Source organism: Cetorhinus maximus, chromosome 1 (assembly GCF_964194155.1).
Source record: "Cetorhinus maximus chromosome 1, sCetMax3.hap1.1, whole genome shotgun sequence".
NCBI classification, from domain to species: domain Eukaryota; kingdom Metazoa; phylum Chordata; class Chondrichthyes; order Lamniformes; family Cetorhinidae; genus Cetorhinus; species Cetorhinus maximus.
In genome coordinates, this window is record NC_135879.1 from 93312827 (window position 1) to 93325992 (window position 13166).

General features: G+C 45.3%; 1 protein-coding gene across 2 annotated transcripts in view; it reads right to left on the reverse strand.

Moving 5' to 3' along the window:
• The window catches only part of rasgef1ba (RasGEF domain family, member 1Ba), a 100043-nt gene that overhangs the window by 69872 nt on the left and 17005 nt on the right, over window positions 1–13166 (reverse strand). The window contains exon 2 of one of the 2 annotated variants that reach the window (XM_078543865.1): window positions 7062–7244. In XM_078543865.1, the coding sequence (XP_078399991.1) occupies window positions 7062–7238 (177 nt within the window). In that variant the 5' untranslated portion in view covers window positions 7239–7244. Of the gene's footprint in view, window positions 1–7061; window positions 7251–13166 lie in introns of those variants that run through there. The other variant, XM_078543855.1, reaches the window with a different exon arrangement.

Consider the following 13166-nt stretch of genomic DNA (forward strand, 5'->3'; position numbering starts at 1 on the left):
ACACTTACCCCTTAGATCCAAGGCCTGTCTGAGGAGCCTCCAAAAATGCAACCCCCCCCAAAAATGGCTTCCTCTTGAGACAGGCCTCCAAGCCTCTCCACAATCAGGCCCTGATCTCCACCCGCCCCCAACCAGCCAGATCTCTCCTCCCACAAGGCCCGATCTCCCCTGCCACCAGGCTCTGATCCTGACCCACACCCATCCGCCACCAGGCCCAAACCCCCTTGCCCCAGGCCTCAAACTACACCTCCCCCATGACCAGGCCTTGATCTTTCACCTAACAGGCCCCAATCTCCCCAGCCCCATTCCCAACAGACCCTGATCTCGCACCACCCCCACAATAAGACCCGACCTCCCCCACTCCCTAGGATCAGCAGCCCCCTCCATTCAACCCCTCTGCTCTCCACCAATCGCGGCCCCCTCCCACCCCAGATCGAAACCTGATCCCAGCGGACTTACATGCTGCTGCTGTAGCCAGGGGCCAGCTCCCTGCCTGACTGAAGTCTATGCTGTCAATCCAGTTGGGCCTTCGGGCTGGCAACCAATCACTGCTGTCAAAGGCTCGCTGCTGAGTTAAAACACCACAGCCGGGGTGGGGTGGGGGGTAGGCGGCAGGCAGTGGGATCCAGAATGGCCAGTTTCCCCCAACTTTATGACAGACCCCATCCCTGCAGGTCAGTTCAGTGAAATCTCTGCCCAATGATTTACAAAGGCTGCTGCACTCATCATCCTTTCACAGAAATGATAGAAATTATAAAATAAACTAAATATTAAGCCAAAATCTTGAAAACATAGCTTGGAAGGAGTTAGAATCTACTGTGCTTTTTCTCCTTCCTGTCCATTCACCATAAGCAGCTGAGAGAGTGAGGGTGCCTCCTCCCAGGGTTTCTATTTCCTTTTTAAATTTCAATTTCTCTTTGTTGAGAAAAATCTTGCACCATGGTGTCACAGTGACATGGTAGAATTTGGTGACTCTTTCCATGCAGAATAGGAGGTATAAACCTGCCATCTATCAATCAGTGGCACAGTGCATTAAGGATCCAGAACATGCAATTTTCTTATTCATTCTCAGAACCTGGATGTCGCTGGCTAGAGCTATTGCCCAGCTCTAATTGCCTCGAGAAGATGGGTGTTAGCCACCTTATTGAACCGCTGTAGCCCATGTGGTGTAGGCACATTCACAGTGCTGTTAGGAAGGGAGTTCCAGGGTTTTTAACCCAGAGACAGTGAAGGAACAGTGATGTAGTTCTAAGTAAGGATGGTGTGTGGCTTGGAACGGAAGTTGCAGGTGCTGGCGTTCCCATTTGTCATGGACAGAGTTTCATGCATTTTCTCGCTTTCTGTGATCAATGTATTAAGGTGTGTTTATTTTCTTACTCTCAGAGTGGTTGTCCCAATTTAAATAATCCCAGCAGCAAGCCTTTTTGTGAGTTTTAAAATACAGAAGGCTACTTATTATCCCACACTTGCCCAGAGGTTTAAAAATACAACGTCTCACTCATTCGACTCACACACGCTATCACTACCACAAAGACTAGATACAGATGACGTAAAAACAAGACAATTACAAAGTATGTTTGTCTCAGTCTCTCGTTCATGGCAGGACAGTACTTTCTTAGATGAGTTGATGCGTTTAGCTGAAGTGATGGTCTTGTAAACAGAAGTTTCTCTGTAGTAAGCTCCAAGGCTTTTTGTATTTGAATTTCTATGAGGATGGTTCTCAGGTGAACTTTAAGTCAGAAAAGGTTGGGGAGAGTCCTTCTTCCACCTTCAAGGTATTGTTGTTTATTACCTTGACGGCTTAGTTGATTGTAGCTAGTTCAATGGTTTTCCAATGGTTTCTCTGCCTCTGCAGCGCTTATAATTGCTGTATTAAAAGCAGACCACAAATATGGCTGTCTCACCATAGGACCTGTTACAAGTCCAAAGTCCTTTTCCAAATATGGTGGGTGGCCAAGTCAATTATACATCCTATGTAATGACTTTCACAATGGGAGAGTTTGAGACAGTAAGTGTCTTTGTGTTTGAATGATCCATTCAAATCAAAGTTACCCTTTTGAATTAGTTTCAGGAAAAAGACATTGGGTGGAATCGTCCGAGAATTGCACTAAGTGCAGTAGTGAAAAACAACATTTTCACACTGTATTGTCTGCTTTCCACTTTATTAATTATGCAGCCACAAGAAGCACGCCATCTCGCTGGCAGACTCGTTTCCTCACTCTGGGTGCCATATCTAAAATGCAGCCACGCACACAGTTCTCAATGCTTGCAGCCTAGGACTGCTCCAGTGAAAACATGGCCCTGAAAGCCAAAAAGAGTTGTGACCCATCGCTGGAATGACTTTTGGAGGCCCACTGTGATGTCTTCCACCTTTGTTCTGGCCGCAGGAGGTCCAGCTATTTCAACACTCAAGCTTGGGAGGCGGTGGCAGTGGTGGTCAGTGCCAACACTGCACAGAAGAGGTTGGCCATCCAGTGCAGAAACTCACACACTCACAAGGCCATCACACATTCACTGGCATCTCACTCACTGCCTGCTCAAGGGGCATCACCACTCACTCTCTCACACACACCCTTACATCTCCATCTTGCCTCATCTTCTCTGGAGACTGCCTCCTCAGCCCTCACCATCTTGAGGCCACTTGCACAGATCAACATGTGCCCCCACACGCACCTTGGGATACCCCCCTCCCCAGCACAGCCCTCGGCCTGTAGCCTCTTCCCTTGCCTGAGGCCACTTCTCCCCCTCCCCCAAGCTGCCTGTGACGCTTGGTGCTGATGACCGCGAGTGCTGCCTGAAGTAAGGTAGACAAAAGAACTTCGAAGTCTTGAGCGAAGTGCAGCTCGCCAGGTGCACATCGCTTATGTACAGTTGTGAAACACATTGGCGTGAAGTGCCCAGACGATCCAGCGTGGGGGGATGATTCCGGCAAGCAGGGATAATAATGAGATACTAAAGTATTGAAATTAGGTTCCCAACATGCGGCGGTGGGGGAAGCGGCCTGCCATTGATGGGAGGAGCGGACAATTACAAACTGGTTTTACAATGGTGTGAAACCATTTTTTGCGATCTCCTGATATTTTCTGCTCCCACCCGCTATGAAACCCTTACAAATGGGAGCAGACGACTCTATTCATTGATTTAGCATCAGTCTGAAAGGCCCCTTTTGTTCTCCCTTGAGACGGGGGAGTGTTTCAAGCCACAAGAGAAGTCAGGTGATCCTTGGGTGGGCAACTTTTTGTAGCCTTTGTGGTTTTGAAAAGTATGCAGTATTGACTGAGAGTTCATACTGTACTGAAACATGACACATGTAACAGCTTCCCTTTTCCCTCTAGGTGGCAGAGGTTGCAGATTTTGGAAAGTGTTGTCAAAGGAAGCTTAACAAGTTGCTGCAGCGCATCTGCCAGTGGTGGAGGGAGTGAATGTTTAAGATGGTGGATGGGGTGCCAGTCAAGGCTGCTTTGTCCTCATGGTGTTGGGTTTCCTGAGTGTTGGAGCTGTACTCATGTTAGCAAGAGGAGAGTGTTCCATCACACTCTTGATTTGAGCCTTGAAGGTGGTGGACAGGCTGTGGGAAATCAGGAGGTGAGTTACTTGCCATTGATTTCCTAGCCTCTGATCGTCTCTTGTAGCTCCAATATTTAAGTGGCTGGTCCAGTTAAGTTTCTGGTCAATGGTGACACCCAGAATGTTGATGGTGGAGGCTTTGACAATGGTAATGCCATTAATATTATTAGGGGAGGTGTGATCGGTGTTTTTCCTGTTGGAGATGATCATTGTCTAGCGGTTGTATGGTATAAATGTTACTTGAATACCACTGAGTGACCTCTAGAGCCTCTGATTCAACAATGACAAGATAAAAAGTCTTTAGATGTGCAGTGAATCAAAACAACAACAAAAATCGGAAACGATTAGGCTCTTAGACAGTAATATTTCTTCAGAATTTCTCAGTGACTGGTCCTCGTTTCTCACCTCGGTATACTACAGAAAAATGGCAGAGAAACTAAACAAATACTTTGAGCTGTATTTTATGTGCCCCCACCAGATGTGTTTTGGGTGCAGGGAGGTATGGAAAATAGGGCGGGTGACCCCCCCCACCCGCCATCTTCCTGCCCACCCAAGCTCGCCCCCATAATGTTGGGGGCGGGGGGGGCAACCAACATATTCAAATAAGTAATCAAGGATCAATTAGGCTTGTTATCAAGCCGAATGATCCTAATAATACACTGCCCATGCTATAAAACGTTTGGTGTGGCCAGTCAAGTAGGAGCAGGCAGCCCGAAGGTTCATGAAAGGGCGGGGAAGGTGGGGGGGGTTGATCTTCGGGGCAGCCCTTTGTCGATTGGGGAGGGGCGGCCCCTAAGGTCGAAAAGCCCCTTCCTTCCTCCCCATCCCTCCCTTCCAGCAATACTACAGAACCAAGGGACTTATGAGAATGAGGAACTGGAAGAAATTAGCATTAGTAAAAAAGTAGTACTGGAGAGATTAAAGGGATTGAAAGTTGATAAATCCCCAGGACCCAATGATCTGCAACCCAGAGCGTTGAAAGAGGTTGTAGAGATAGCGGATGCAATGGTGGTCATCTTCCAAAATTTTATAGATTCTGGAACAGTTCCTGTAGATTGGAATGTGGCAAATGTAACCTCTCTGTTTAAGAACGGAGGGAGAGGGAAAACAGAGAACTACGGAACTGTAAGCCTGACATCAGTAGGAGGGAAATACTAGAGTCTATTATAAAGGATGTATAACTGGACACTAATAATGGTAGAAAATAATGGTAGGATTGGACAGAGTCAACATGAATTTATGAAAGGGAAATCATGGTTGACAAGCCTGTTGGAGTTTTATGAGGATGTAACTAGCAGGATAGATAAGGGGGAACCAGTGGATGTGGTGTATTTGGATTTTCAGAAGGCTTTCAATAAGGTCCCACTCAAGAAGTTAATAAACAAATATACTGACATGGATTGAGAATTGGTTAACGAGCAGAAAACAGAGAGTAGGAATAAACAGGTCATTTTCAGGTTGGCAGGCTGTTACTACTGGGGTACCGCAAGGATCAGTGCTTGGGCCCCAGCTATTCAGAATCTATATCGATGATTTGGATGTGGGGACCAAATGTAATATTTTCAAGTTTGCTGATGACACAAAATTAGGTAGGAATGTGAATTGTGAGGAGGATGCAGAGGCTGCAAGGGGATTTAGGCAGGCTAAGTCAGTGGGCAAGAACATAGCAGATGGGATATAATGTGGTAAAATGTAAGTTATTGATTTTGGTAGGAAAAACAGAAAAGTAGAGTATTTCTTAAATGGGGAGAGATTGGGAAGTGTTGATGTCCAAAGGAACATGGGTATCCTTGTTCATATGTCACTAAAAGCTAACATGCAGGTGCAGTGAGCAATTAGGAAGGCAAATGGTATGTGAGCCTTTATTGCAAGGCAGTTTGAGAACAGGAATAAGGAAGTCTTGCTACAGTTGAATAGAGCCTTGGTGAAACCACATCTGGAGTACTGTGTGCAGTTTTGTTCTCCTTACCTAAGGAAGGATATACTTGCCAGAGACGGAGTGCAACAAAGGTTCACCAGATTGATTCTTGGGATGGCGGGATTGCCCTATGAGGAGAGATTGAGGAAACTGGGCCTATATTCCCTGGAGTTTAGAAGAATGAGAGGTGATCTCATTGAAACATACAAAATTCTTACAGGGCTTGTAAGATGCAGGAAGGATGTTTCCTCTGGCTGGGCATTTAGAACCAGGGGCAGTCTCAGAAATAGAGGTAGGGCACTGAAGAACTGATATGAGGAGGAACTTCTTCATTCAAAGGTTGGTAAATCTTCAGAATTCTCAACCTCAGAGGGCTGTGGAGGCTCAATCATTCAGTATGTTCTAGACAGAGATTGATATGTTTCTAGATATTAAAGACATCAAGGGATATGGGGATAGTGTGGGAAAATGGCATTGAGGTAAAGATCAGTCATAATCTAGTTGAATGGTGGAGCAGGCCTGATGGGCCGAATGGCTAACTCCTGCTCCTATTACATATGTTCCTATATAATAATACTACAGTGTAACATTATATGATTTCTGAAACATTAACTCTGCATAATTTGTTGTTGAACAATGCAGTTAAAGGCATTCTCTCAGATTAGTAACAACAAAATCTAAATCACAAATCTAACACAAAAATTTGCATTTGCCGAGCTGGCATTAAACATTTATGCCTAATGTGTATTAATAATACAGACATGCTGATTCACAGCCTTCACTCTGCTCTAATTACCATTTTGCACTCTGCAGGATGTCAAAAGCAAAACTAGGTAACTTCCTAATTAGTTTTTGATGATCATGAATATAGAGATATAAAGGGAAGTTTTGATAGAACACTGAGCTCTTCTGCATGTCTGCAGTTTCCACTATTTTTTAAAATTACCTTGTTGTCTACGCGCATCTATTATTTTTCTTCTCCCCCAGCATAGCTCCCAAGCAACCCGATGCATGAAAAATATTGAGCAAATAATGCTCAGAGAAAAAAAATGCTACTCGTCTCCAAATGAAATGCTTGCATGTCTGCCCAGAAATATCAACCAAGAGGTACAAAAATTTTAATATTTGCCTCAAAGCGAAATTCGTAATTCCCCCATCACAATAATCCTGTCAGCTTTACAGAAAAGTTTAAAAATCTACAGCGACACAGTGTTGGACTTCTGTTGAGTGAGGCTTTTTCTATCCATTTTTACTTTAAGCTACAACATGTGAGTGTGTTTTACACCAACGGCCTGTCCTTGAAATCAGCTTTTTTTTGGGACAGGAAAACCAAAGTCTCCATCACAAAGGGTGCTGTCTGCCATACTTACTCAAGCTGCTAGCAGAGAAAGCAAAAGACTCTGGATACTTTAGCTGCTTCACATCTTCTGCTTTGATCAGTGCTAAAGGCCAAATTACTTCTGTGCCACTGTGCCATGATGAAGATTTAACATAATCAAATTTTCTGTTGGCACACATTTTCATGCAAAACAATTCCTCTATGAAGTGTATACAGACACAGCTGAGTTATACATACGTCAGGATAGTAGTCCACTGTAGGCACAAGGTGTTGGATCAGTGCCTCCAGAGATCCTGACACAAGGTTGTTGTCATGGTAAAATAGACCTCCACAATTCTCTTCTCTGGATGAGTACAGGTGTCGGCTGTAACCACTGCTGTTAAACATCGCTGCAAAGGTTGGCGTTTGTGGCATGCTTTCCTGCATTTCAGAAGAACACAGAGAGTCAATAGTTTACCAATCAAGGCAGAGGTCATATTATTTATTAGTGATGTTACAGTCAGGCTGAATTTCCTGTGAAACTGAAACCTGGTTCACAGCCATTGTTCTCCTTACAGCCCTGCTTACTGCTGCCTCAATGCTCTGACCAGGATTTATATCTTCTGCCCTCGTCAGGACCACCACTTTTTGTGCCGTTCCTGACCACCACATGTAAACTGGAAGGGGAAGGAGGAGAGCTGCGTTTAAAGCCGATTTTCCTCCTGTATGCCCCCTTTTACTGCCACTTCACGCCCTTATCCTAGGAAGCGACCTAAGGAACCCCTCCTTCCCACCATGTCATGGATGAATGGGGCCTCGGAGCATTTTTCACCTGCTCCAATCTTGCACTCACTTATCTTACTGCATAAGATGTCTCCCAAGGTGCCAGGCTCCAGACCTTTTTGGCTCTTCTGGCCCTTTATTGCCCAGCTATTTCTTGTGTGCTACGTGGACAGTGGTCTGCTACAGCACTGTTGGGGGACTGAAAGACGGGGCAACAACAGGTTCCTCAAAAAACCTGACAGGTCATCACTTTGCATAAGGTGTGAACTCTGACCCAGGAACCCCTGGATCAGGGTTCCAGTGGTGATGGAGGGTCAGATAGGAGTTCCACCATTCCGAGGACAATTCCGTCCATCGACTCAACCTTCCCTCTGGATGAAACTGAGAAACTGTCCACATGCACTTAATTTCAATCAAATCCAGTATGTATAGGGCGAGGATAAGGAGCAAGTAGGCAGCCAGCAACCCAACAGCACCCGCTCCCCAATTTCTACTCTTCTTTACTTAAATCTTTGCCACCCACACCACATCCCCATAAAAAACAAGTCGTCTGTTAACCGAAATAAAGCTCTGAGAATACCTAATATGGCCAGGTATTAATAAATAATTAAATAACAGTAGAAATGTGGCATTGATTGATCACCAGTCATAGATATTGGGCAAGACTTTAGCTCATTCAGAACCTGAGTTCAAATCATTGGCTTCCCAGTGTAAAATTCCCGCCCTTGAGTTAGGTGTATCCAGCTTGCACTCTGAGGTTTAGCATATTTAGAATGTGGCATATTTCTAGGAAATGTAGTTTATTAAACACCACATCTTATGCTTTGCATTGTAAACCCTGTCAGCTTTTTAAAAGTTTTTTCAAACCTGTCAGCAAAATCATTGATAAATCTAATGATAATAGGTGTGAGTTGACCACATTATTGGAAATCTTTCAAAGGTAACTTGTCTGAAACACCGTGTTCCTGTAATATTCCTGTTACAGTTTTGAATCTAACTTTACATTGACCACGATAATTTATTCTCGTACAGTGCAATGTCACACCAGCAGGTGTCACCACAGAGTAGCTGTGTACAGGTAAAATCCTCCATTTGAATGAGTTCCTGTTCTCAGCAATGTCACTAAAGTGCAGGAACAAGAATAAACCAGATACTTCTTCAGAATGAGGGATTGGAATTAAGAGGAAAGGCTGGGGAAAATTGCAGCTTTTGCAGAAAATTTTAGCCTTGAAAGGAGAGCTGACCTCCTAGAGCCTGTTCAAATGGAAAACAAAATGAAAAAGCAATTCTAAAATATGGCTTTCAATTAAATCACAGGAGTGGAAAAATGGGACACAGCGTCAAAGTGGTAAAGGGCACATTTAGGACTATTATCAGGAAAATCTGCTTCACACAACGGAGATCAATACATGGAATGCTCTCTCAGATAAAGTTGTGGAGGTGACCGAATCACCTAAGACCTAACTGGATGCTGCAATGGGTAGAATTTAGGAGTTTTCTGGATGAATGAATTAAGAAGGAGCTTCTTCATGCACAACTATCTTTTAACCTTGATAAAGGTTAATGGAGGGCTGGGAGCATATTGTTTGCCTAACTTCTTGAAAGAAACAGATAGCCCAGGAAGACCACAGGGGCAGGAAATTAAATGGAAAATTGCGCAGGTTAAATCAGGTGACGATCACCTTTCAATCCCTGCTATTCATTAAACATTAAAACACAATGAAGAACTGGGGTGTGTTTAAGTAACGTTTTGTGTAACAAATTGGAATTGGTTTGAATTGGCACAGTCAGTGTTAAAGCCATTCCTCATATTTGTATTTCCTGATATGCGGAATCCAAGTGAATCCATGTTAGGAAGTTGACAAGCGATATCCTCACTAAAGTCTCAGGGGAGAAACTGGAGAAGGCCTGAAATGGGCATGGAGATTGTGACATGTGATTAACCCATGCCGGTTCGTGGTGACGCAGGCAGCATGCAAATTTGGTGCTGCCTGAGAATTTACAGGATAGTAGCATGTAGCTCATCGCGAGGTTCATGCGAAGCTGGCAGCACATAAAGCCGGTCTGCACTACTTAAAGGCAAACTGCAATTCTTAAAGGGAGGCGCACTTTGGCTGCAGCATGTGCTGAAACTGGTTAGAGAACAGTCTTTGAACAGGAGGACAAGCAGAAATGATGCAAAAGGCCAGAGCCGGTGCTCCAAGGTTCTCTGATACGGCGCTGGAGGCCTTGGTGCAGGAGGTGGACAGAGGAAAAGAAATATTCTTTCCTCAGAGGGCCAGGAGAGAAGATAGACAGTACGAAAGCAGTGGGAGCAGATAGCCTTTATGGTCAATGGCAGGATGAATGCAGCACCACAAAATGTTCAGTGACTTTACAAGTGGTTAATCTTAGTGAATGCATCTGCACATGCCTTTTCCTACAACTGAACTATTAGCCTCACACACACTGCTCCATTCACCACATCCACTTCACTCACATACATCAATTATGACTCATACCTAACATTCATAGGTTCCCTTCACCTTCCTACACTCAGCACTGCTGCAAGCCGACGCTCACATTTCCCAGCCTCCACATACTGCCAACTGTTCATCTGTGACAGGTACATCACCCAAACATATTGCTTCACACTCACTGACACACTTCCCTCTCTCTCTTGCAAGACATGGTGGCACATAACCCCAGGCAGCAGTGGACAACCACCGATGCATGTCCTTACAACCATGGAAGAGGTGATGCTGGTCATTATTGGAGCTGTCAAACCAGAGACTGTGGCTAGTGGTGGGCCTGAAACCATAGAGGATGACATTATGCTCCTACCTAATCCACCTTCCTCACATCCCATCTCTCCCTCATCCCACAATCTCTTGTGTTTTACAAGTTGCAGATGGTGTGAGCATGCACCTCTTGCTTTTCCTCCCTTCTCTCACCCCAACCATATCCTTGTGTCTTTATCCTTTCAAATACCCAAGAACTGCCACCTCCTCAAGCACTGGTGTGGGAGTGTGAAGTAAAAAGAGGAACAAGAGATTAATGAGGAAGCAACATTGTCACTCACTCTCACACTTGCAGCCACCAGCTCAGATATAGGAACTGCACCTACCTTAGAGGGCAGCATAGAGGGAATCTGCATGTAGTGAGTCACCAAGCAAAGGTAGCCTGCAACTGGGACCGAGGGAAAGGAAAGGGCAGTCCCAGTTCCACTGAGGGTGGGGTTGCTCTCGAGTTCTGCTGCACAGGACTCAGATGAGCACTCCAAAGGACATGCACACTGAGATGGTTGGTGCATTGACCAAGAGACTGGATAGGCTAGGGTTGTTTTCCTTAGAGCAGAGAAGGCTGAGGGTGCACCTGATAGAGGTGTACAAAATTATGAGGGGCATAGATAGGTAGGTAGGAAGAAACTTCTCCCCTCAGCAGAAGTGTCAATAACCAGGGGGCATAGATTTAAGGTGAGGGGCAGGAGGTTTAGAGGGGATTTGAAGAAAAACTTTTTCACCCAGAGGGTGGTTGGAATCTGGAACACACTGCCTGAGGGGATGATAGAGACAGGAACCCTCACAACATTTAAGAAGTATTTAGATGAGCACTTGAAACTCCATAGCATACAGGGCTATGGGCCAAGTGCTGGAAAATGGGATTAGAACAGATAGGTGCTTGATAATCGGCACGGACACGTTGGGCCGAAGGGCCTGTTTCTGTGCGGTATAACTCTATGACTCTATACCTGCCAGGAAGCCTGATGTCATTGTCAAGGGGCATGGAGGAGTCCAGCACCAATCTGGCAAAGGGCTTTACAGAGCTTGAAGCCCATCCCTCCTGGTGTGGAAGTGGTGGCAAACTCCATGAGAGCACTTGCAGACTGGACCATGATGCAGCATCTGGCGGCCTATGTCTCAGCTTCCACTGGAGCACTAGCAGAAGCTACCCAATGACTTAAGGCTGCAGTGGAAGTTCAGACTGATGCCATGAAATCTCAGTTTGTTGCCATGCAGGTTCAGCCCACTGCCACACTGGCAGCAGATCCCAGTTCTCAAAGGGCCACACAGGCTCTCACGGCAATCCAACAACGGTCCCCCAGAAGACTAGGATTGCTGAGGTACTACCCCACTGGTTTTGGGGGCAGGGGAGAGATGACAGTGGATCCAAGGAGCAATAAGATGCTGTCTTCTCTCAGGAGGCAGCATTTGAGCTCCCAGCACTGCCATATTCTGCCCTTGTTATTGCCTAGGTAATCAGTTAATATTTGCATGAAATTTTGGATGATTTGTTGGATGAAGTTGGTTGGAATTGGTTGTTTTGTGGTGGTTTTCATTTCAGCATTATGGGCTGGAGGACATTGTGATGATCTGTAACAGGGAGATGGTAAGTTTTTTTTGTTTATTCTTTCATGGGATGTGGGCATCACTGGCAAGGCCAGCATTTGTTGCCCATCCCTAATTGCCCCTGAACTGTGAGGCTTGATAGGCTATTTCAGAGGGCAGTTAAGAGTCAACCACATTGCTGTTAATCTGGAGTCACATGTAGGCCAGACCAGGTAAGGATGGCAGATTTCCTTCCCTAAAGGACGAATTAGGAGATGTTACAGATGTTACTGACTCCAACCTGAAAGGGTCCCAACACAAAGGAATTCAGGTTCAGGGTCACCTTCACAGCCACAGGTAGCACCGTCCTTGCTCTGAAGTTGCAGGTCTGGTTGCAAGAGGTGAGGAGTTCTGAGAGTACCTCCTCCATAAAACAAAGACAAAACACACACTGGCTTAGGCGAAGGTAAATGAAATGCTCCTGGAAGTCCCTAGATGGATAAGACTTCCTGCTAAGAGTCCTTCCCACTCCTCCTCCTCCCTTTGCGGGCAGCTCGCCCTCATCTTTGCTGCGTTTGTTTTACCTCCATGTCATGCTGCAGCCCAACAGCAATGGTAACTACAGCATCCATGACTGGGAGAAAGTTGCCTGACCAGCACATTTGATTTCAGAACCAAGGTCTTCTCCAAGTGCAGCACCACTGAGTGTCGACTTCAGCAACTTTAACCAATTCTGCAAATCACCAAGCACTGCTACAAACTCAAACAGAACCAGTAGAAATTAATCAGCAACTAATCTGTACGTTGTTGATGATCCCTTTAAACAGAATGGTTGATTGGGGGGAGGAGTTTGGCTGCTTAAAGCATGTTCAGTTTTGCATGTTTAAGAGAGGGGTTAGCTGGAGCACCTAGGTCAAAGATAGAAGACCTGGTGTCAAATCAGTGTTACAAGCTGAATGATCCTGCAATTTGTATATTCTGCATACTTCCAGCACACGTAATCCTAGCACCCATGTTAATGCCCTCTCAAATGGTGCTCTACATGAGCTGTACCAGAGGTGTGCGTACGTGGCGCAGACACCAGTTTTGATACCAAGATGACACCCATGGTACCGAAACAATGGGCTACATAGTTCAATTTTGCAGCCTTAATATTCTTCCTATATTGTGGAGCCCATTGCTGCATATAGTTGTGTATCTGAAATTTTATTAAGGATTTATATCGAGCCATCATTACCTCGTGGCTTTTATATTCTATCATCAGCTTCTGATA